Source organism: Ranitomeya imitator, chromosome 7 (assembly GCF_032444005.1).
Source record: "Ranitomeya imitator isolate aRanImi1 chromosome 7, aRanImi1.pri, whole genome shotgun sequence".
NCBI classification, from domain to species: domain Eukaryota; kingdom Metazoa; phylum Chordata; class Amphibia; order Anura; family Dendrobatidae; genus Ranitomeya; species Ranitomeya imitator.
The window spans coordinates 194,145,585-194,165,205 of record NC_091288.1 but is presented as its reverse complement, the minus strand read 5'-3'; the positions used below and the strand labels follow the sequence as shown (position 1 = coordinate 194,165,205).

General features: G+C 45.4%; 1 protein-coding gene across 1 annotated transcript in view; it reads left to right on the top strand.

Moving 5' to 3' along the window:
• PDPK1 (3-phosphoinositide dependent protein kinase 1) overlaps positions 1–12,939 on the top strand; it is a 34,280-nt gene extending 21,341 nt beyond the window's left edge. The window contains exons 8-14 of the mRNA XM_069734306.1: positions 1,673–1,741; positions 1,852–1,948; positions 3,455–3,628; positions 5,193–5,410; positions 6,107–6,164; positions 8,819–8,971; positions 12,395–12,939. Coding sequence (XP_069590407.1) covers positions 1,673–1,741; positions 1,852–1,948; positions 3,455–3,628; positions 5,193–5,410; positions 6,107–6,164; positions 8,819–8,971; positions 12,395–12,508 — 883 coding nt within the window. The 3' untranslated portion in view covers positions 12,509–12,939. The remainder of the gene's footprint in view (positions 1–1,672; positions 1,742–1,851; positions 1,949–3,454; positions 3,629–5,192; positions 5,411–6,106; positions 6,165–8,818; positions 8,972–12,394) is intronic.
• The last annotated feature ends 6,682 nt before the right edge of the window (positions 12,940–19,621 follow it).

Here is a 19,621-nt window from a genome sequence, read left to right as displayed (position 1 = left end):
GTGTAGTTTTGGCTTCCGTCTGACCAGCGTGCTTCTGCATGCCATTTATGATGGTCCAAAAAAAAAAAAAAAAAAAGCTGATCCGCTGTATAGGAAAACTCCGTGTGCCCCTATGGTGAGTGGCTGCCCAATCATCTATCCAGACGGTGGTCGCTGGGTATATATCTCTGATAGTGGCTAGAAATGCAGTGTGCATGTAGCCGAAGCACAAGCTGTAAGGGAAACGTTCTCTCTCTTTCTTTGTTTTTTTTTTTCTTCTATCAGTTGTGATCCACTGAGTTGTATCAGGCACAGAAAAACAGCGCCTGAGCGGCTAATATTTGGGAATGCAGCCTTAAAACCTGTCTTTAAGTTTTCTCTTTCTGAGCTTGCCCCTATCGCAATGTTCCTGCTACACTGACTTTACTAAATATGTGATTCCTCTGCCGCCGCAGCCCATGATATCTGTAAGGTGCGTCCATGCACCCGTTCAGTGGCTCCATTGGGGCTTATATCCGAGTCCCCCATAAAACAGGATTCGGGTGTATGTGCTGACGGTGCCATAGACTATAATGGTGCAAACGTGCGCTGACTTGTATAATTTTTTGGCGCCTACTGGAGATGGACACCCAGACGCCGTCTACTACTACTAGCCTGCACTTCTGTCCCGTGAAATATACAAATCCCCTCCTTGGAGCCCACCTCAGTGTACGTCTTCCTGCCCCCTGGATGGACATTGATGACGTCCCCTACACTCATAGCCTCGCAGTAAATTTTGCACTTACTCTGAGAATAGTCACCATTGCAGAAGACATGGGGACAGGAGTACAGGCTCTTCCATCTGCAGCAGGCTGGTATACGTCCTCCAGGGGGGGATTAGTATACATTGAAAGGTCATTACCGTAGGGACACAGCAGCGGTGATGATGACAGGTTCCCTTTAAAAGGAGTGTGGGGGCCATCAAGTTTAGTGAATGTGTTCCATCCATCTACGCCGCCCTCCTTGATTGACAGCTCTGACTTTCCAAGAGCCGAAGGACGGCGGATATAGGTGGGATGGTGCACTGAACTGCTCAGCCTCACCAAGGTTGAGCACCAGATTAGCATATTCCAAAATTGCCCAATTTCTGGCAAGCACTGCAATGAATCTGGGCACATATGATTTTTATTAGGGGTATGTCCCCTGCAAGGTTCAGTGCTTGGTTTGAACAGTCATTTTGTGCCGAGTGACTCCCTATATGCCATGCAATTGTGTCCAAACTGCAGTATCTACCCTGACAAACCTGAGGAAGCGTGTAAGGAGAATGGTGTGCGCAATAATCCACCAGGGAGTTACTCATTATAGGACCAATGCTGCCGAGGATATGAGCAAACGCCAGCGGGTATCCCCAACAAAAGCCGTCAAAGGGGGAAGGGGTATCTGAGCCGCTGGACCTAATAATATTAAAGGCTCCCACACTTACTGAGCACATATTCCAATCACGCTTGTCCTCCTGGAAAGTAAGAAATGACATTTTGATAGTAAAGCTCCCTGACCACCGGACACCTAGGACGGCGAAGCTTGGCTGTTACACGCTGTGATCTGTGTGATGCTGACTGTAGGGGCACAGCCTTTACTGACTGCACTTATATCAGGGTGACATGTTTATTGTACGTTTGCATTGTGGTTGACCCTTTCTTTTTCCATCCTCCAGTTCTGACCTGTGGGCGTTGGGTTGCATTATCTATCAATTAGTAGCCGGATTGCCGCCGTTCAGAGCAGGGTAAGCGAGTCACTTATCTAAGGTGGAGAAAAGTAGCGCCGCTCACATTTTGGAGTTATGAGATTGTGCGAAATGACCGTTTCTGATCGGCTTTGTGTTCTCTATCGCAGCAATGAGTACCTTATATTTCAGAAGATAATAAAGCTGGAGTATGACTTCCCCGAAAAGTTCTTCCCCAGAGCTAAAGACCTTGTAGAAAAACTTCTGGTATGTCTTTCTTTTTTCTCCCCCTCTAGGCAGATGGACGGCGGAATCACACATCCATGTGTCTAGGTCCAAGTATGGAAAGCAATGCACAGACAAAAACGTTACATGGAGGACTGTACACACGGATGTGTGAATCTGCTAAGAGGGCGTCCGAAGAAACCAGGGCGCCCATAGCAAGTATATCGGTGAAATAGACCTGTAGCATCATTCTAATTCACAAATACTGACTCTGGGCGATCGATAAGAAGAGATTTAATATTTATTAGTTAGATGACGATGATATTTCTGTTTGATATTGGTCTGTTTATAAGGGTTGTCCGGTGAAGAGATATAGGATGACCCATCATCAATATCAAATTTGGGAGTTTTTTTTTTGACACTTTGCACCCCTACTGATCACCTGCGCAACTCCATGCAATGTGTAGTAGCCGCCGCCAGGTACAGCAGCACCACATCCATTCAAGAGAATAGGAGCTAATCTGCAGCACCCATCAGCGACTAATACATGCTGAACGGCGCTGCACAGGAGCTTAGAACAACTGATTAATGGGGGGTGCCAGGAGTTGGACAGCCACCGATTTGATATTGATGACCTGCCTCAAGGATAGGTCATCAGTATCTTGAGACCGGACAACCCCTTTAAGCAAGTGTCCACAAATTAGATATACTGACTTTTAATATAGTTAAATCCATCAGCAGGTGTCTATGTAATCTGACAGCAGCACCATGTAGGTATAGAGACCCTGATTCCAGCAATGTCTAACTTTGTATCACAACTGCTGCACCCAGGAAACAATCAGTTTTCTCTCCTGCAGATTAAGCAGAGCTCAAATACTGAGCTGTGCATAACCCCGCCCACACCACTGATTGACAGAATGCTGCCAATCAGTGGAGGGTGTGGTTGGACCAGCAGGCACGAGACATCTAGTCTTCTAGTGATAATCTCCTGCTGATAAAACACTGATTTTTTATTACAGCAACACGGTTTAGTAAGTGACACATCCCTGGGATCAGGGTCTTGCCCCTACATCATGCTACTCTCAGATTACATAGTAAAGTCCAGCTGACAGATTCCATTTAATACAAACCATTTTTACATCTGACACGTGCAAAGTTGCAGTTCAATTTAGGAAAATGCAGCTCGCACAATCCAAGTGAAAACGGCCAGTAGAAGTCAATGAAGATTGAAAAAAAGATCTTGTCAAACTTGATCACAAGAGGAAGAATTATTTTTGAGATATTAGATTTGAGATATTAGAGAAATGTATTCAGATGATGAAAATGTACCCGATGTGTGTGATGAGGTACAAAAAATATACCTAAAACAAATCGAATTACTGGTGAAAAAATACAGATTAAAATTGCATCTGACAATTTAGTACTTGAGCAAGTGAATAAGTCTGAGAATTAAGGAGCCGAGCCCAAGTGACAAATTCAGCCCTGCAATATCTGCATATGCAGCACGCATATCCTGACATGGCAGAATAATATGGGGTTATTTAATAGGTCCTGGACCCCACCAAACGATTAGGCTGTGAGGAGATGGGAGGATACGGACCCCTAAAGGCTCATTCGTTCTTCGATGGCATCACGTGGCAAGACCTACACCTTCAGACTCCTCCTAAACTCACAGCGTACCTGCCCGCCATGGCTGAAGATGATGAAGAGTTTTATGGAAATGTAAGTGATTTCAGATATTTACTCTTGAGCAGAACACGAGGAAACGCAACATTGGTTCAGAGTAGATCACGTTCCATATATTTCTATGGAGGGAGCTTTGCATGGACATCTTCCACTGTCGCCAAGATTGGGACCTTGCAAACTCATTCTCTTGGTAACATTAGGGTTCCCAGACATTTAACCAATTGTGAACACAGGCAGAAGAGGCCCCTGTGCAAGAACCATATATGAGCTCTTCGCAGTCCAATATCTCATCATAATGTAAAAAGCCACCTGATTTGAAGGTGGATTTTGCCTCCTTTTCTCCTCAGCCTCTGTGGCAGCACAGGTTGCACCAGTGGTATATCCACCCTTAGCATGTGATCCGCCACTTACGACGCTATCATGACCTGACAGACCATAAACATGAACTTTATCAATTTCTCCATAAGCGATAACACAAGATTTCACCATTCACAATAGGTGGTATCACAGCTCACCTCCTCCTGCACAATGAATGATATCACCTCTATATACAGTAGATAACACTGGATCCATCATTCGCAATAGGTGATGTCACAGCTCACCTCCTCCTCCTGTACAATGACTGATAACACCTCTATATACAGTAGATAACACTGGATCCATCATTCGCAATAGGTGATGTCACAGCTCACCTCCTCCTCCTGTACAATGAATGATATCACCTCTATATACAGTAGATAACACTGGATCCATCATTCGCAATAGGTGATGTCACAGCTCACCTCCTCCTCCTGTACAATGACTGATAACACCCCTATATACAGTAGATAACACTGGATCCATCATTCGCAATAGGTGATGTCACAGCTCACCTCCTCACAACGACCTGTGCCCAGATTTGAGCATGCTCAGGTTCTGCTTCTATACAAACATATAGGGTCTGTTTCAGTCTATTGCTGCCACCATCCATATAAAGTGCAGGGCGCAGGAGTCTGATTTCCGGGTAGTGAGCCGCTGAAAATTGCACCATTTTATTTGTATTTTTTTAATAACTTATTTTTCATATCACAATTACATTTTTGTAAACCTAAATGAAACCATAGGTTGTTTTTGATGACGTGATCTCTTCAGATACCGTACAACCTTCATGTTGTGGTTGTCTCTTGTAATATGTGTTGTCCTTCACACCATGACGACCTCTGTGAGCAGTTTAAAGAGCGAGGTGGTCCGGGTCACTGTATCCGGGGACGAGATTGCAGGAGCGGGCCATCGGCTGTAATACACAGGTGCTGGTTTGCTCCAATGACTGTGATTGGCAGAAACTCTATTTAATCCCATTAAATATTGTCGTCCTACGAAAAACCGCGTCATGCAGCTACTAATAAAGAAAAATTACTCAAAGCCGGAATGGATCTGGTCCCCACAAAGTTATTAGGGTTTTCCATTGGATCCCAAACCCTCTTCTACATACGTTGTACATGCCAGTTCTCCCATCATACAGTCTTCATATGACTTCACATTTGATATTGATGGTGTAAAAGTGGATTTTAATCTAAATGACCTATAAACTCTCGGCCGTCTTCTCTTCTTCTTTTTCCAGTATGACGACCTCTTGAGTCAGTTTGGGGGGATGCAGGTCGCCTCCTCCGTGTCCTCCCAGGCTCTGTCCATCCCAGAACCGGTTCAGCCGCAGAGATCCGGGAGTAACATTGAACAGTACATTCACGACCTGGATAATAACTCTTTCGAGCTTGATCTCCAGTTCTCAGAGGAGGAGAAGCGGCTTCTGCTACAGAAACAAGCTGGCGGAAACCAATGGTGAGTGTGGAAATATGTGGCGGTGGAGATTCAGGTGGATGCAGCTAGGGGGCGCCACTTTACTGAGGGAAACACCAGCACTGAGCTCCCTCATACACCGGATCATGAAGTGACATCCTAGCCATGTGCCAAACATGTAGTCAGAAGGGAGATCCGTGCAGTAACTACTCAATTTCCCTGCAGTGCCTCCGCAGGGGAAAATAAGTATTACAAAGCGGTCATTTCAAGTTAATGGGCTGTCCATGTAATTCATGGATGTGGTGAGGGATCCGGAGCCATTTACTCTCAGGATTATAGATCCACCAAGTCTGAATTCCCCAGTTGGGAATTTGCTGAATAGGTTTTCTAAACCTGACAACATCATTAAGGCTGTTTCTGCTACAAAAACTCAGCCAAAAAAACGACTAGATGTCAACACATTCTTGGGTATTTGCATACGGCATCATTTTCTGGGTTATTCCAAATTGAAGCCGTCTGTAAAAACTGTCAATAATTAAAAAAAACAAAACACAATGCTGGCAAAAAAAGGCTCCACAAAAATAAGAGAAGTCACTTTTGGAAACACACCTGCCTGAAGCAGCTTCCAAAACTATCTGCATATCACGCCCTCGCTTTCCCAATACAGGACCCAGCCACACATCCTTGCAATTTGGGATGAAGTGCTGCATCTGGAATGACTATTCTTCTTCCTTACAGGCACCAGTTTGTGGAAAACAATTTAATACTGAAAATGGGTCCAGTTGATAAAAGAAAGGTGAGTAGACGTTAATGCGGCAATCGCTGTGTGTTATAATAAATGAAATATATATATATATATATATATATATATATATATATATATATATATATATATATATAATATATATATATTGTATATATATATAATCACAGGCCACGCAGTATATAGCACATCCCACATATTATATAGCAATGTGGGCACCATATCCCTGTTAAATATAACAATTAAAATAAAAAAGTTATATACTCACCTTCCGTCGGCCCCCGGATCCAGCCGAGGCGTTTACCGATTCTCCCAAGAATGCATTGCGGCAATGAGTTGAGATCATGTAGCGGTCTCGTGAGACCGCTACGTCATCATCTCGCGAGACCGCTACGTGATCTCGAGTCAGTTCCGCAATGCATTCTTGGGACCGGAGCGGGAAAGGCTGCGACGGACTTCTTAAGGGGAGAATAATTTTTTTTTTTTTAATTATTATTATTTTTAACATTCTATGTTTTTACTATTGATGCTGCATATGCATACTAGATGGTGGCCCGATTCTAACGCATCGGCTATTCTAGAATATGCATGTCCACGTAGTATATTGCCCAGCCACGTAGTATATTGCCCAGTCACGTAGTATATTGCCACGTAGTATATTGCCCAGACACGTATGTGACAGGTTAAAAAATAAACATATACTCACCTTCCGAGGGCCCCTTGTAGTTCGGTCACATGACCATGACGTCATGGCAGGTCCTTCTCCCATACCATCCTTGCATGCGGCATCCTGCCGCTTGCATGAAGCGGTCACCGGAGCGTCGCGAAAGGTGAGTATATAATTTTTTATTTTTTTAAATTATTATCATTAGATGTTTTTACTATTGACGCGGCATAGGCAGCATCAATAGTAAAAACTTGGTCACACAGGGTTAATAGCGGCGGTAACGGAGTGAGTTACCCGCGGCATAACGCGGTCCGTTACCGCTGGCATTAACCCTGTGTGAGCGGTGACTGCGTGTAGTATGGAGCGGGCGCTGACTGCAGGGGAGTAGGGAGGGACTAATCGGACTGTGGCCGTCGCTGATTGGTCTTGGCAGCCATGACAGGCAGCTGGCGAGACCAATCAGTGACTTGGATTCCATGACAATGCATATCTGTGACAGACAGAAAGATGGAAGTGACCCTTTAGACAATTATGTAGTGTGTGTGTGTGTGTGTATATATATATATACACACACACACACACACACACACACACACACACACACACACACACACACACACACACACACGTGTGTGTGTGTATATATGTATATATATATGTATATATTTAATGCATACATTTTTTTTTTTAGACAAAATACCGTGTATAAGCCGACCCCCCCTAATTTTGCCACAAAAAAACTGGGAAAACTTATTGACTTGAGTATAAGCCTAGGGTAGGAAATGCAGCAGCTACTGGTAAATTTCAAAAATAAAAATAGATTCTCCATACCGTTCATTACGGCCCCATAGATGCTCCACATAAAGCTGTGCCCCATATATAATGCTCTGCACCGTTCATTATGGCCCCATAGATGCTCCTTATAAAGCTGTGCCATATATATAATGCTCTGCACCGTTCATTATGGCCCCATAGATGCTCCTTATAAAGCTGTGCCCCATATATAATGCTCTGCACCGTTCATTATGGCCCCATAGATGCTCCTTATAAAGCTGTGCCATATATATAATGCTCTGCACAGTTCATTATGGCCCCATAGATGCTTCTTATAAAGCTGTGCCCCATATATAATGCTCTGCACTGTTGATTATGGCCCCATAGATGCTCCTTATAAAGCTGTGCCCCATATATAATGCTCTGCACTGTTGATTATGGCCCCATAGATGCTCCTTATAAAGCTGTGCCATATAGAATGCTGCTGGTGCTGCAATAAAAAAAAAAATCACATACTCACCTCTCTTGCTCAGGACGCCAGCGCTTTCAATATTTACCTGCTCCTCTGCGGCTCCGTCTCCAGCACTGACGCTCAGCAGAGGGCGCGCACTGACTACATCACAGCGCCCTCTAACCTAAGCGTCACTGCTAGAGGACGCTGCAGACAGAGCCGCACCGGAGCGAGGAGCAGGTAAATATCGCGCAGCGCTGCGCTCCCCTTACCTGCTCCTGGCGCGGTCCCTGCAGTCCCTGGCTTCCCCGGCGCTGCAGCTTCTTCCTGTAATTGAGCGGTCACAGTTACCGATTATTTACAGCAATGAATATGCGGCTCCACCCCTATGGGAGGTGGAGCCGCCTATTCATTTCTGTAATGAGCGGTGCCATGTGACCACTCAGTACAGGGAGAATCTGCAGCGCCGGGGAAGCCAGGGACTGCAGGGACCGCGCCAGGAGCAGGTAAGTATAATTACACAGCCCCCGCTCCCCCTCACCTGCCGACCCCCCGTATATGACTCGAGTATAAGCCGAGAGGGGGACTTTCAGCCCCCAAAAATGGGCTGAAAATCTCGGCTTATACTCGAGTATATATGGTATATATAGAATATAATATGCTTTAACATGTATACACACCTATCAAAAATAATATAGGTGTGTGTATATTATTATTATTGTATTTTTTTCATGTATGTGTATCTTGGTCCCACTGTGACGTTTCCCCTCACGTGTTTTGTGTTTTCTCTCGCAGGGCTTGTTTGCTCGCCGACGTCAGCTTCTTCTTACAGAAGGCCCGCACCTTTATTATGTGGATCCAGTAAATAAAGTCCTAAAAGGAGAAATCCCGTGGTCACAGGAGCTGCGCCCAGAAGCAAAGAATTTCAAAACCTTTTTTGTTCATACTGTGAGTATACAGCGTTGTTGAGGGGGCTCCTGCCAGCGTTTTGCCATCATTGGTCAATCAGTCGTATAACTGTGTATACTCCAGGGAATATTGCCGCGTATCTCGAGTCCGAGGGGTTCACGTGTCTAGAATTTAAGGCTACATGGCGATTCACGGTAAATGTCAGGATTCTCTGGCGCTAACCTGGCCTGGATTGAACTTTTTTTTTTTTTGCTGTCAGGTCTTGGTAACCCCAGGATTGTTCTGCAATTTGCAGTAAGCTGCTGGACTAAGGGTACCGTCACACTATACGATTTACCTACGATCACGACCAGCGATATGACCTGGCCGTGATCGTAGGTAAATCGTAGTGTGGTCGCTGGGAGCTGTCACACAGACAGCTCTCCAGCGACCAACGATGCCGAGGTCCCTGGGTAACCAGGGTAAACATCGGGTAACTAAGCGCAGGACCGCGCTTAGTTACCCGATGTTTACCCTGGTTACAAGCGTTAAACTAAAAAAAAAAAACAGCACATACTTACATTCTGGTGTCCGTCAGGTCCCTTGCAGTCTGCTTCCCGCACTCAGTGACTGCCGGCCGTAAAGTGAAAGTGAAAGCACAGCCGCTGTGCTCTGCTTTCACTTTACGGCCGGCAGTCACAGTGCGGGAAGCAGAGACGGCAAGGGACCTGACGGACACCAGAATGTAAGTATGTGCTGTTTGTTTTTTTTTAGTTTAACGCTTGTAACCAGGGTAAACATCGGGTAACTAAGCGCGGTCCTGCGCTTAGTTACCCGATGTTTACCCTGGTTACAAGCGAACGCATCGCTGGATCGCATCGCTAGATCGCTAGATCGGTGTCACACACACCGATCTAGCGATGACAGCGGGAGATCCAGCGATGAAAGAAAGTTCTAAACGATCTGCTACGACGTACGATTCTCAGCAGGATCCCTGATCGCTGCTGCGTGTCAGACACAGCGATATCGTAACGATATCGCTGGAACGTCACGAATCGTACCGTCGTAGCGATCGAAATGTTATAGTGTGACGGTACCCTAAGACTAAAACCTTAAAGGGCAACCATCATTTAATCTATCTTTATTCAGTCGCCATGACAGCACAACGAGAGAGGGGATCTGCCCTTCAGGGACAGGAAACCTCAGACATAAAAAGGGCGGCACCTCACTCCCCCGCCAGTTGGTTTCCTGTCCCTGACAGCGGAACCTCTTCAGACAGACCTTTCGGAAGAAGGTTGAAGAAAAGAAGCTATCCCACTCCTGACGGGCCGATACAGGTAGCTGGGGTCCCCTGCCTCGGCCTGGTCAGGAGGTTGGTAGCACCACACGGCAGGGGGACTGTTGGTGTCGGTGGCAGCAGGAGGAAGCAACCCAAGGGAAGGGGTTAGCTTCTTGGGTGTCCGCGTTACCTGGTAAGTAGGCCGTAGAACCATGCCTGCGGAGCATCTGGGGCCTGTCCGCCGCTACCGCTGTGGTCCGTCTTGGCCGGGGGACGCTGCCGGCCCTGTTCGGCGCGTCTGCCCTCAGCGCCGCAGCTGTGACCGGAAGGGGCGTGTCCGGATGACGCGGCGAGCGGCGCGGGGTGATGACGCGGCCGCGCATGCGCGGTAGCGCTCTTTTCCTGGCTAATGGCGGCGCCCAGGGGCGGTGGGGGGATTTTGGCCGCAGGGAGTCCGGCGCTCAGCGTGGGGGCACGGCTCACAGTGGACGGAGCCTATCGGTGTTAATACCGATTAGCGACACCTGGAGGAAGCCCTGCTGACCCCCATCCGGGGGTGGTACCCAGGGGGATGGATTTAAACGTTGCACTGAGGCCTCAGCGTGTTCCTGTCCACCTTTTCCGGTATGGAGTCACTGGAGGGAACACCGCAGCTGTGCGGTGAACAGCAGCAACCACTTGAGCAGCCTTTGAGAAGCTCCCAGCGACGTTCTAGTGGCAGCCACATGGTCTTTTCCATCTTCCTTTCTTAGACACTATAGATTAGATCTAGGTGGCTCCTCCGACCTCACGTTTGGGAGAAGGGTGCTGGAGGCAGTGGTCCTCCCCTAGTCACTTTTTCACTTCTCTGAAAGTCTCTCGTTGTGCTGTCATGGCGACTGAATAAATACGTACGCTACTCACCTGGTAGCAGTGTTTTTTCAGGAGCCATGACAGCACCCTTATATTCCCTACCCTCTTTGCTTTATGGGTTCAACACTTCCTTTAGTTAATCCTAAGTTTATTCACTGGGTGAATTGTACCATATATTAATATTGTTTATGTGCTAATAACCTAGAAAGTCCTTTCATACTCTGTAAACCAACTGGCGGGGGAGTGAGGTGCCGCCCTTTTTATGTCTGAGGTGTCCTGTCCCTGAAGGGCGGATCCCCTCTCTCGTTGTGCTGTCATGGCTCCTGAAAAAACACTGCTACCAGGTGAGTAGCGTACGTATTTTTTTATTCCTGTAAATTAATAGAACAGGTGAAAGCAAGAAACTTTCTAGCATATGTTTTTAGATAAATCTGCTTCTTTCTCCTCCTGGACTGATCACTCATTTTCAATTCACAGTGCAGACAGGTTTTCCCATTTCTGAGATGGGAAATGACAGTTGGTGCTTCTAAAGTTCTATGGAGGGCTGTGACTGTCAGAATGTCTGTGTATTCCGCTAGCTCCTCCCCTCATCATAGAACTTTAAAAGCACCAACTGTCATCTATCTGAGTAATGGGAAGGTTTGTCTTCACTGAGTGAAGGATCCGTCCTGGAGGAGAAAGAAGCGGATTTCTTAAATAAGTCCTGTATAGTGTGTGGCTGCTATAAATGGCAGCCGGTGTTCGTCTCAATAGATTCCTATGGCAATAGTTGTGCATAGTTTTCTCCACAAAAGTCTTTTGGTTACTGTCCATCCTGAAAACAAATGTGGTCATAGACCTGGACCTCACGGGCAGATTCCCCAGCTTCAATTGTGTGTGCACCACCTCCCCTCCAACCAAGAACCTGAAGCCACAGTGCGCCCCCTTCACTTGTGTTAAAGTTGGGTTTAGATGTTAATTTTTTATTATTCTCCATATCACTATCTATATAAGTAAATAAATTTTGCAATTTTCAATCTGGCAACTAGGTCTTCTACTAGACCGACACTTCTTGTTCTGTATAGATGGGTTTTCAGCATTGTAATCATAGACAGTATTACAGTGACTGATGCCTCCTCTATACACAGTGGGTAACACAGGATCCACCATTCCCAGTAGGTGATATTACATCTCGCCTCCCCCTGTACAGTGATTTTTTTCCAGAGTAGAGCATGCCCAGATAACGCCTATGCGAACAAATAGGGTCTGAGTGAGTCCATGAGACTCGGTGGCCAAATGACTATTACCATGAGGATCTGTATGAGTTTGTTGGCGGGTTGTCCTCTCCTAACCTTTCCATTTTCCCTCCGCAGCCTAACCGAACATATTACCTGATGGACCCTAGCGGAAACGCACACAAATGGTGCAAAAAGATCCAGGAAGTTTGGCGGCACAGATACCAGAATCACCAAAACAGCAGCAAATAGCGATGTCTCTTCCACGTGCCGCAAGCTTCCCTCGGGCTGCTAGAGTCCCGGATTCGACAGATGAGCTTTACATAGCAGAACAGAAGAGCGACCCCTCTCCACTCCCCGAGCCGCCATCTCCACCGCAGGACACCTCCACGTGGACAGTCATGGAGTCCAGGGTTCACCTCGCTTCTTCTCTGTGCTTCTGTTGAGTTACGACATGCATATCGTTGCTGTGGTGATTAATTTTTTTTTTTCTTTTCTTTTTTTTTTCTGCTTTTGTGCACACCAGCTCTATATCTTCTGCAACCTAGTGGGTAGTCCTCGCTATGCCAGCTTAACGTACAGTCGGTAGAAAAAACCTCACAGATCATTGTACTCGTGCACATGTGAGAATCTCATACACAGTAGTCCGTGGGACCTTCATCTTGCCTATTATTTTTTTTTTTGGTATTTGGCAGTGAGCTAGTCAGATCAGGGGAGCTGACCAGTCCGGAAGTGATAAGGCGCAGCCTCGGCTCCATCCAAGGGATCGACTCTTACTTCCGTTCATAGTGCATTGGATAAGGTCAGAGACGTTGCTTCCAGATCTTCTCGTCTTAGGTGGTACTTCGACTTTAGTACATGAACTGTGCACCACACAGACTTAGAAATAATGAGAAGCCGGGGAAGAAACCCAAGCGTCGGCCGTAGCACTGAATATATCATCGTACATTTTATTTATACATATATATAGAGAGATAAATATAAAATTGTAAAGAAAAAAAATCCTATATCCTAGATTTTATCTTCGGTCCGAAAGTGCGTCCTGATGTAGCCGTAGAGCTCCCGACTGCTGCAAGACCAATCGAAAAGGAGATCTCTTGGCACCATATTGGATTTTAAGAGGCCAGCCATTTTTTTTTTTTTTTTTTTTGTGGGGGGGGGGTGGTAGTTTATAAGAAGAGAAATATAGGAATGCTAAAGACTGTTCTACTGACTACAGTAACATATACCCACAGAGAGATGTTTTACCATTATATCTGCCTGCTGCTATTTAAGCCCATATATATTATTGCTTTCTTTTCATTTGAGATATATATATATGTGTGTATATGTATATATATGTGTGTGTGTATGTATGTATGTGTGTATATATATATATATATATATATATATATATATATATATATATATATATATATATATATATATATATATATATATATATATATACACACAAACACACACATACCCATAATCTGTTGTGTATAAAATGTGTTAATATATGTATATATAATGTAATAAATAAATATATGTGTAATAAAATCATTTGTTACCTGTATTTATTGCATTATATATACATATTAAAATATATATTTTTTTAAATATATATGTATATTTAAAAAAAAATAAAATATATATATATATATATATATATATATATATATATATATATATATATATATATATATATATATATATATATATATATAGTATATTTATAATTAGTAATGGGAAAATATGTAATTGTCGCACATTTTATACACCACAGATTGTGTATGTAAAATATATTATTATATTATTACACACACATCAGATCAGTCAGACTTAATTCTCAAAAAAGGATTTACGGTACTTGTCAAACCCCAAAATATCAGTTCACGAATCACTTCCATTTAGGGGGTCAAAACATTTCTGTAAATAGGCGAAAAAGTCAAAGCTAACAGGTTGTGATGGAGGTGGCCGACCGCTCGCTGGCATAGACTTTAGGCAGAAGTGTGATTCGCGGTGAGTGCAGCTCGCGTGCTCGGTGCGTCAGAGGCTGCGTTCTTCAGTCCCGGACACCTGCCTTTACTGTTTTAAAGAGGATGTATGAAGCGAGGATATTTTTTGTTTTTAAAAAGGTCTGTGTTGTTTATCCATAAACTGTGCCCCTTCCGTGTATTGGTTGTTTGTGGTACTGCAGCTTGGCCCCATACAAGTGAACAAGGCTGGGTTGCAATACCAGAAGCGGCCAGTAGGGGGGAGGGGGGATGAAATTAGAAGAAAAAAAGATATAGGTCTGTTAATTTTTTTTTTTTTTTTTTCCTGAAAACAGCGCCACTCTTGTGTATTGGCTGCTTCTGGTATTGCAGCTAAGCCCCATTTTAAGTGAACAAGGCTGAGCTGCAGTACCAGACAATGGACAGTAGTGGCTCTGGTTTAATCGCATACACCCTATTTAAGGCCATGAACATCCTGTAGTAGTCTACAGACCGGTCTTACAGGCGTGTCATGGATGAATAGCACAGCCGGCTGTATAAATCAATAAAAAAAAAGAATTGTCCTTGGGCTCCTTATATCCCTCTTTTTTTCCTTTTTTGGAAGGGCCTTCTATAGCGGTAATTCATCATCCAACATGGCCGCCCCTCTTACTAGTTGACGGTGGGATTTCTGACACTGAAGTAATGGTGGTCTCTATAGTACTTGGATTTTTTATTTTTTTTGGCACGGTAGCGGGACCCCGAATCCTAACGCTGGTTAATGTCGACATTACCCACAGCTGGATGCGTAACTATCAGACTACTTTAGGATCTACCCCGAGCGCCCCCCATACTACGGCTGGTAACATTGACGCCTATGCTGCTCATAAGGAACGCACACGCAACTTGCACAGTGACCTTAAAAGAAGATAGATAATTGTTAGAATTTTTTTTTTATTAATTATTATATTCTGTGACGCAGCTTGTCTACAAGCCCGATGGTGGTGGTGTGGGGGAAGGGGGGATAAAACGCTTAAAAGACCACAGTCTAGGTTTAACTCAGTGTCTGCCAACATGCCTCGATTGGCGGCAGAGTTTATAGTACTGCTGAAATTTAAGTTACGGAATTTAGAAAAAAAAAATGTAAAAAATTTTCTTGATAGTAAGTTGGCTTTCCTTTCAGGTTGGTGGCAGTTTTTTTTTTTTTATTATTATTTTTTCTCTTTTTCTGGTTTGTCGCTGACTGTAACTGTGATGTACAGGCTAAGCTTAAATAAATTAAAAAAAAAAAAAAAAAATGATGAAAACAAATAATGCAATGATAGGATATTCACTTTTTTTTTTTGTATTTTTATTCTCGTATAAGGTTATTTGCTGGCTAAATGTTTGGCCTCTAGTTCAGTCTGTGTTATTTAAATTCTAATATATGAAATATTTGGATTGAATTCATGTTCTGGGCCACGATGTTGTATGTATTGATGTACAGCCATGAATGTGAATAATTATTGTAAACTATATTTTACGACCTTTTTTTTTTTTCTGGCTTTATTATATAAATTTTCTATTTGGTCAATGATTTAATCATATTTTCTCATAATTTAATGATTTTTTTTTTTTGTTCTTTCCAAATATTTGTGCCCCTAGATGTAGTAACTGAATGAGAAATTTTTCACATATGCTCGATTTAGTCTTGTAATAAAATGCATGTAGGGTTATAGGTGTACATGTCGTCTGTTTCTTTATTTACGGGTGTAAAGGGGGTCTTACATTTATGATCCCCTCCTGGCTTTTACAAAAAAAAAACAAAAAACCTGAATGTGGAAACTCTGCTCTACAGAGCGTTTCTTCCCCAGAAATGTATCCATTGTAACGATGCGTCATACATTGCCACTGATCGGGTGGGGTCCATGAGCCGCACAGTTTGGCCTCATTCACACGTCTGGGTTTTCACGTTCGAGAAAAACGGACCAAGTTCCGTGAGTTTGGTCCAAGTGTCTATTTTTTTTTTTTTTTTTTTTTTTTTGCTTTCTTGAAAAAAAAAATTTCTCCAGCCTAACAATCCATGAAAATCGGACCATACTCGGAAGGCATCTAATTTTTTTTCACGGACCCTTAGACTTGCATTGTATATTTTGATTTGACACACCGATTAAAATCGGACGTGTCTCCGCAGTCTTGCATGGACCACGAAAAGCTCCATAGATTATCAGGTACTAGTGCTATCCATGAAAACACAGATGGCACTTGTATGTGAAAAACTGACTCCTAAATAAGGCCGTAGGCTTTAGGTTGATTTCATGGTCCGGGTGCGGACCCCCTATATACCTATAAGCAGGACAGCATAACATGCGAGCCACATGCTGCCTGCAGAATGATGTGTGGCTCACAGAGCTGTCCAGGTGACGCCGCTCCTTCCCATATTCAAATGTATTTGCGTCTTTCATGTACTGACGGTGGTTCTGGCGCTGCATTCATGTACTGACGGTGGTTCTGGCGCTGCATTCATGTACTGACGGTGGTTCTGGCGCTGCTTTCATGTACTGACGGCTATTCTGGCGCTGCTTTCATTCCCTGACGGTGGTTCTGGCACGGTTTTCATTCCCTGACGGTGGTTCTGGCGCTGCTTTCATGTACTGACGGTTCTGGCGCTGCTTTCATTCCCTGATGGTGGTTCTGGCGCTGCTTTCATTCTCTGACGGCTGTTCTGGTGCTGCTTTCATTCCCTGACGGCGGTTCTGGTGCTGCTTTCATTCCCTGATGGCGGTTCTGGCGCTGCTTTCATTCCCTGACGGCGGTTCTGGCGCTGCTTTCATTCCCTGACGGCGGTTCTGGCGCTGCTTTCATTCCCTGACGGCGGTTCTGGCGCTGCTTTCATTCCCTGACGGCGGTTCTGGCGCTGCTTTCATTCCCTGACGGCGGTTCTGGCGCTGCTTTCATTCCCTGACGGCGGTTCTGGCGCTGCTTTCATTCCCTGACGGCGGTTCTGGCGCTGCTTTCATTCCCTGACGGCGGTTCTGGCGCTGCTTTCATTCCCTGACGGCGGTTCTGGCGCTGCTTTCATTCCCTGACGGCGGTTCTGGCGCTGCTTTCATTCCCTGACGGCGGTTCTGGCGCTGCTTTCATTCCCTGACGGCGGTTCTGGCGCTGCTTTCATTCCCTGACGGCGGTTCTGGCGCTGCTTTCATGCACTGACGGCGGTTCTGGCGCTGCATTCATGCACTGACGGCGGTTCTGGCGCTGCATTCATGCACTGACGGCGGTTCTGGCGCTGCATTCATGCACTGACGGCGGTTCTGGCGCTGCTTTCATGCACTGACGGCGGTTCTGGCGCTGCATTCATGTACTGACGGCGGTTCTGGCGCTGCTTTCATGTACTGACGGCGGTTCTGGCGCTGCTTTCATGTACTGACGGCGGTTCTGGCGCTGCTTTCATGTACTGACGGCGGTTCTGGCGCTGCTTTCATGTACTGACGGTGGTTCTGGCGCTGCTTTCATGTACTGACGGCTATTCTGGCGCTGCTTTCATTCCCTGACGGTGGTTCTGGCACGGTTTTCATTCCCTGACGGTGGTTCTGGCGCTGCTTTCATGTACTGACGGTTCTGGCGCTGCTTTCATTCCCTGACGGTGGTTCTGGCGCTGCTTTCATTCTCTGACGGCTGTTCTGGCGCTGCTTTCATTCCCTGACGGCTGTTCTGGCGCTGCTTTCATTCCCTGACGGCGGTTCTGGCGCTGCTTTCATTCCCTGACGGCGGTTCTGGCGCTGCTTTCATGTACTGACGGCGGTTCTGGCGCTGCTTTCATGTACTGACGGCGGTTCTGGCGCTGCATTCATGCACTGATGGCGGTTCTGGCGCTGCATTCATGCACTGACGGCGGTTCTGGCGCTGCTTTCATGTACTGACGGTTCTGGCGCTGCTTTCATGTACTGATGGTGGTTCTGGCGCTGCATTCATGTACTGACGGTTCTGGCACGGTTTTCATTCCCTGACGGTGGTTCTGGCGCTGCTTTCATTCCCTGACGGCGGTTCTGGCGCTGCTTTCATTCCCTGACGGCGGTTCTGGCGCTGCTTTCATTCCCTGACGGCGGTTCTGGCGCTGCTTTCATTCCCTGACGGCGGTTCTGGCGCTGCTTTCATTCCCTGACGGCGGTTCTGGCGCTGCTTTCATTCCCTGACGGCGGTTCTGGCGCTGCTTTCATTCCCTGACGGCGGTTCTGGCGCTGCTTTCATTCCCTGACGGCGGTTCTGGCGCTGCTTTCATTCCCTGACGGCGGTTCTGGCGCTGCTTTCATTCCCTGACGGCGGTTCTGACGCTGCTTTCATGTACTGACGGCGGTTCTGGCGCTGCTTTCATTCCCCGACGGCGGTTCTGGCGCTGCTTTCATGTACTGACTGTTCTCTGATGAGTCCACCTTATTGATGACATCACGGCCGGAGAGAGACCAGACCCAGTACACCAGGAATGTATCTGAAGTATCTCTCGTTTATTTGAGCTTACACAGACTTTTTATCCATACTTATGTTGGATGCGGATTCACCATATATGGGCTAAACGTCGGAGAGTTTACCACTTCTGTCTGGAAGTGGTCCATAAAAAAAATGGACGGCACCTGTATGACATTTATGTGCTATTTGTTTTTTTGTGTTCATTTCTTTTTATTATTTCAATCACTGATCAAACTCATCAAGACAAGTCATTGCCTGTGAGCAAGAGGAAAGCACATGCGCGCTGCCCGGGTTCCAGGAGTGTGTGGTCCGGGTTTTTTTTTTTTTTTTTTTACTGTTTCAGGATATGTGCACACAGTAATTGTTTTTTTTTTTTTTTAGTTTTTGGAGTAGAAAATGATCAGAAACTTGTTTTTTAAGGAGTTTTGCATTTCTGTGGAGGATTTGGAGAGTAGTCGCTCAGGTTTCGTCTCCACAACTTCCTAACAAAATGAAAAAAATACATATGCACAAAGCCTAATGTGTTAAAGATTGAAATGTGTGTAAAAATATATATATATACACCGTATATTACATTTTCCTTTTTTCTTCTATACCCAAAAAGCAGACATCTGAACGAGGCCTAATCCCTAGGGCAATAAGTGACGGCTACTGGTGGTGTCACACACCCGTTATTGGTTCTCACAATGCTTCTCTGTTAGTGATGGGCGGCCGTGCTGGGATGAGGTGTTATCTGAGCATGCTCCGGTGCTAGCTGTCCGGCAGGCAGTCCTGTGTGTTTGACAGCCACAACACATGCAGGGATTGCCATGCAGCCGGAGGGAAGCGGACATCTTTTTAGAGCACGCTTCATTAGAAATAATGCGTTCCAATGCTTACTTCCGGTCAGTGCACCGCTGTATTCCGTCCCCTCCCTGTGCTGACGTCACTACCACTTCCGGTGCAGCGTCAACAGCGCGCC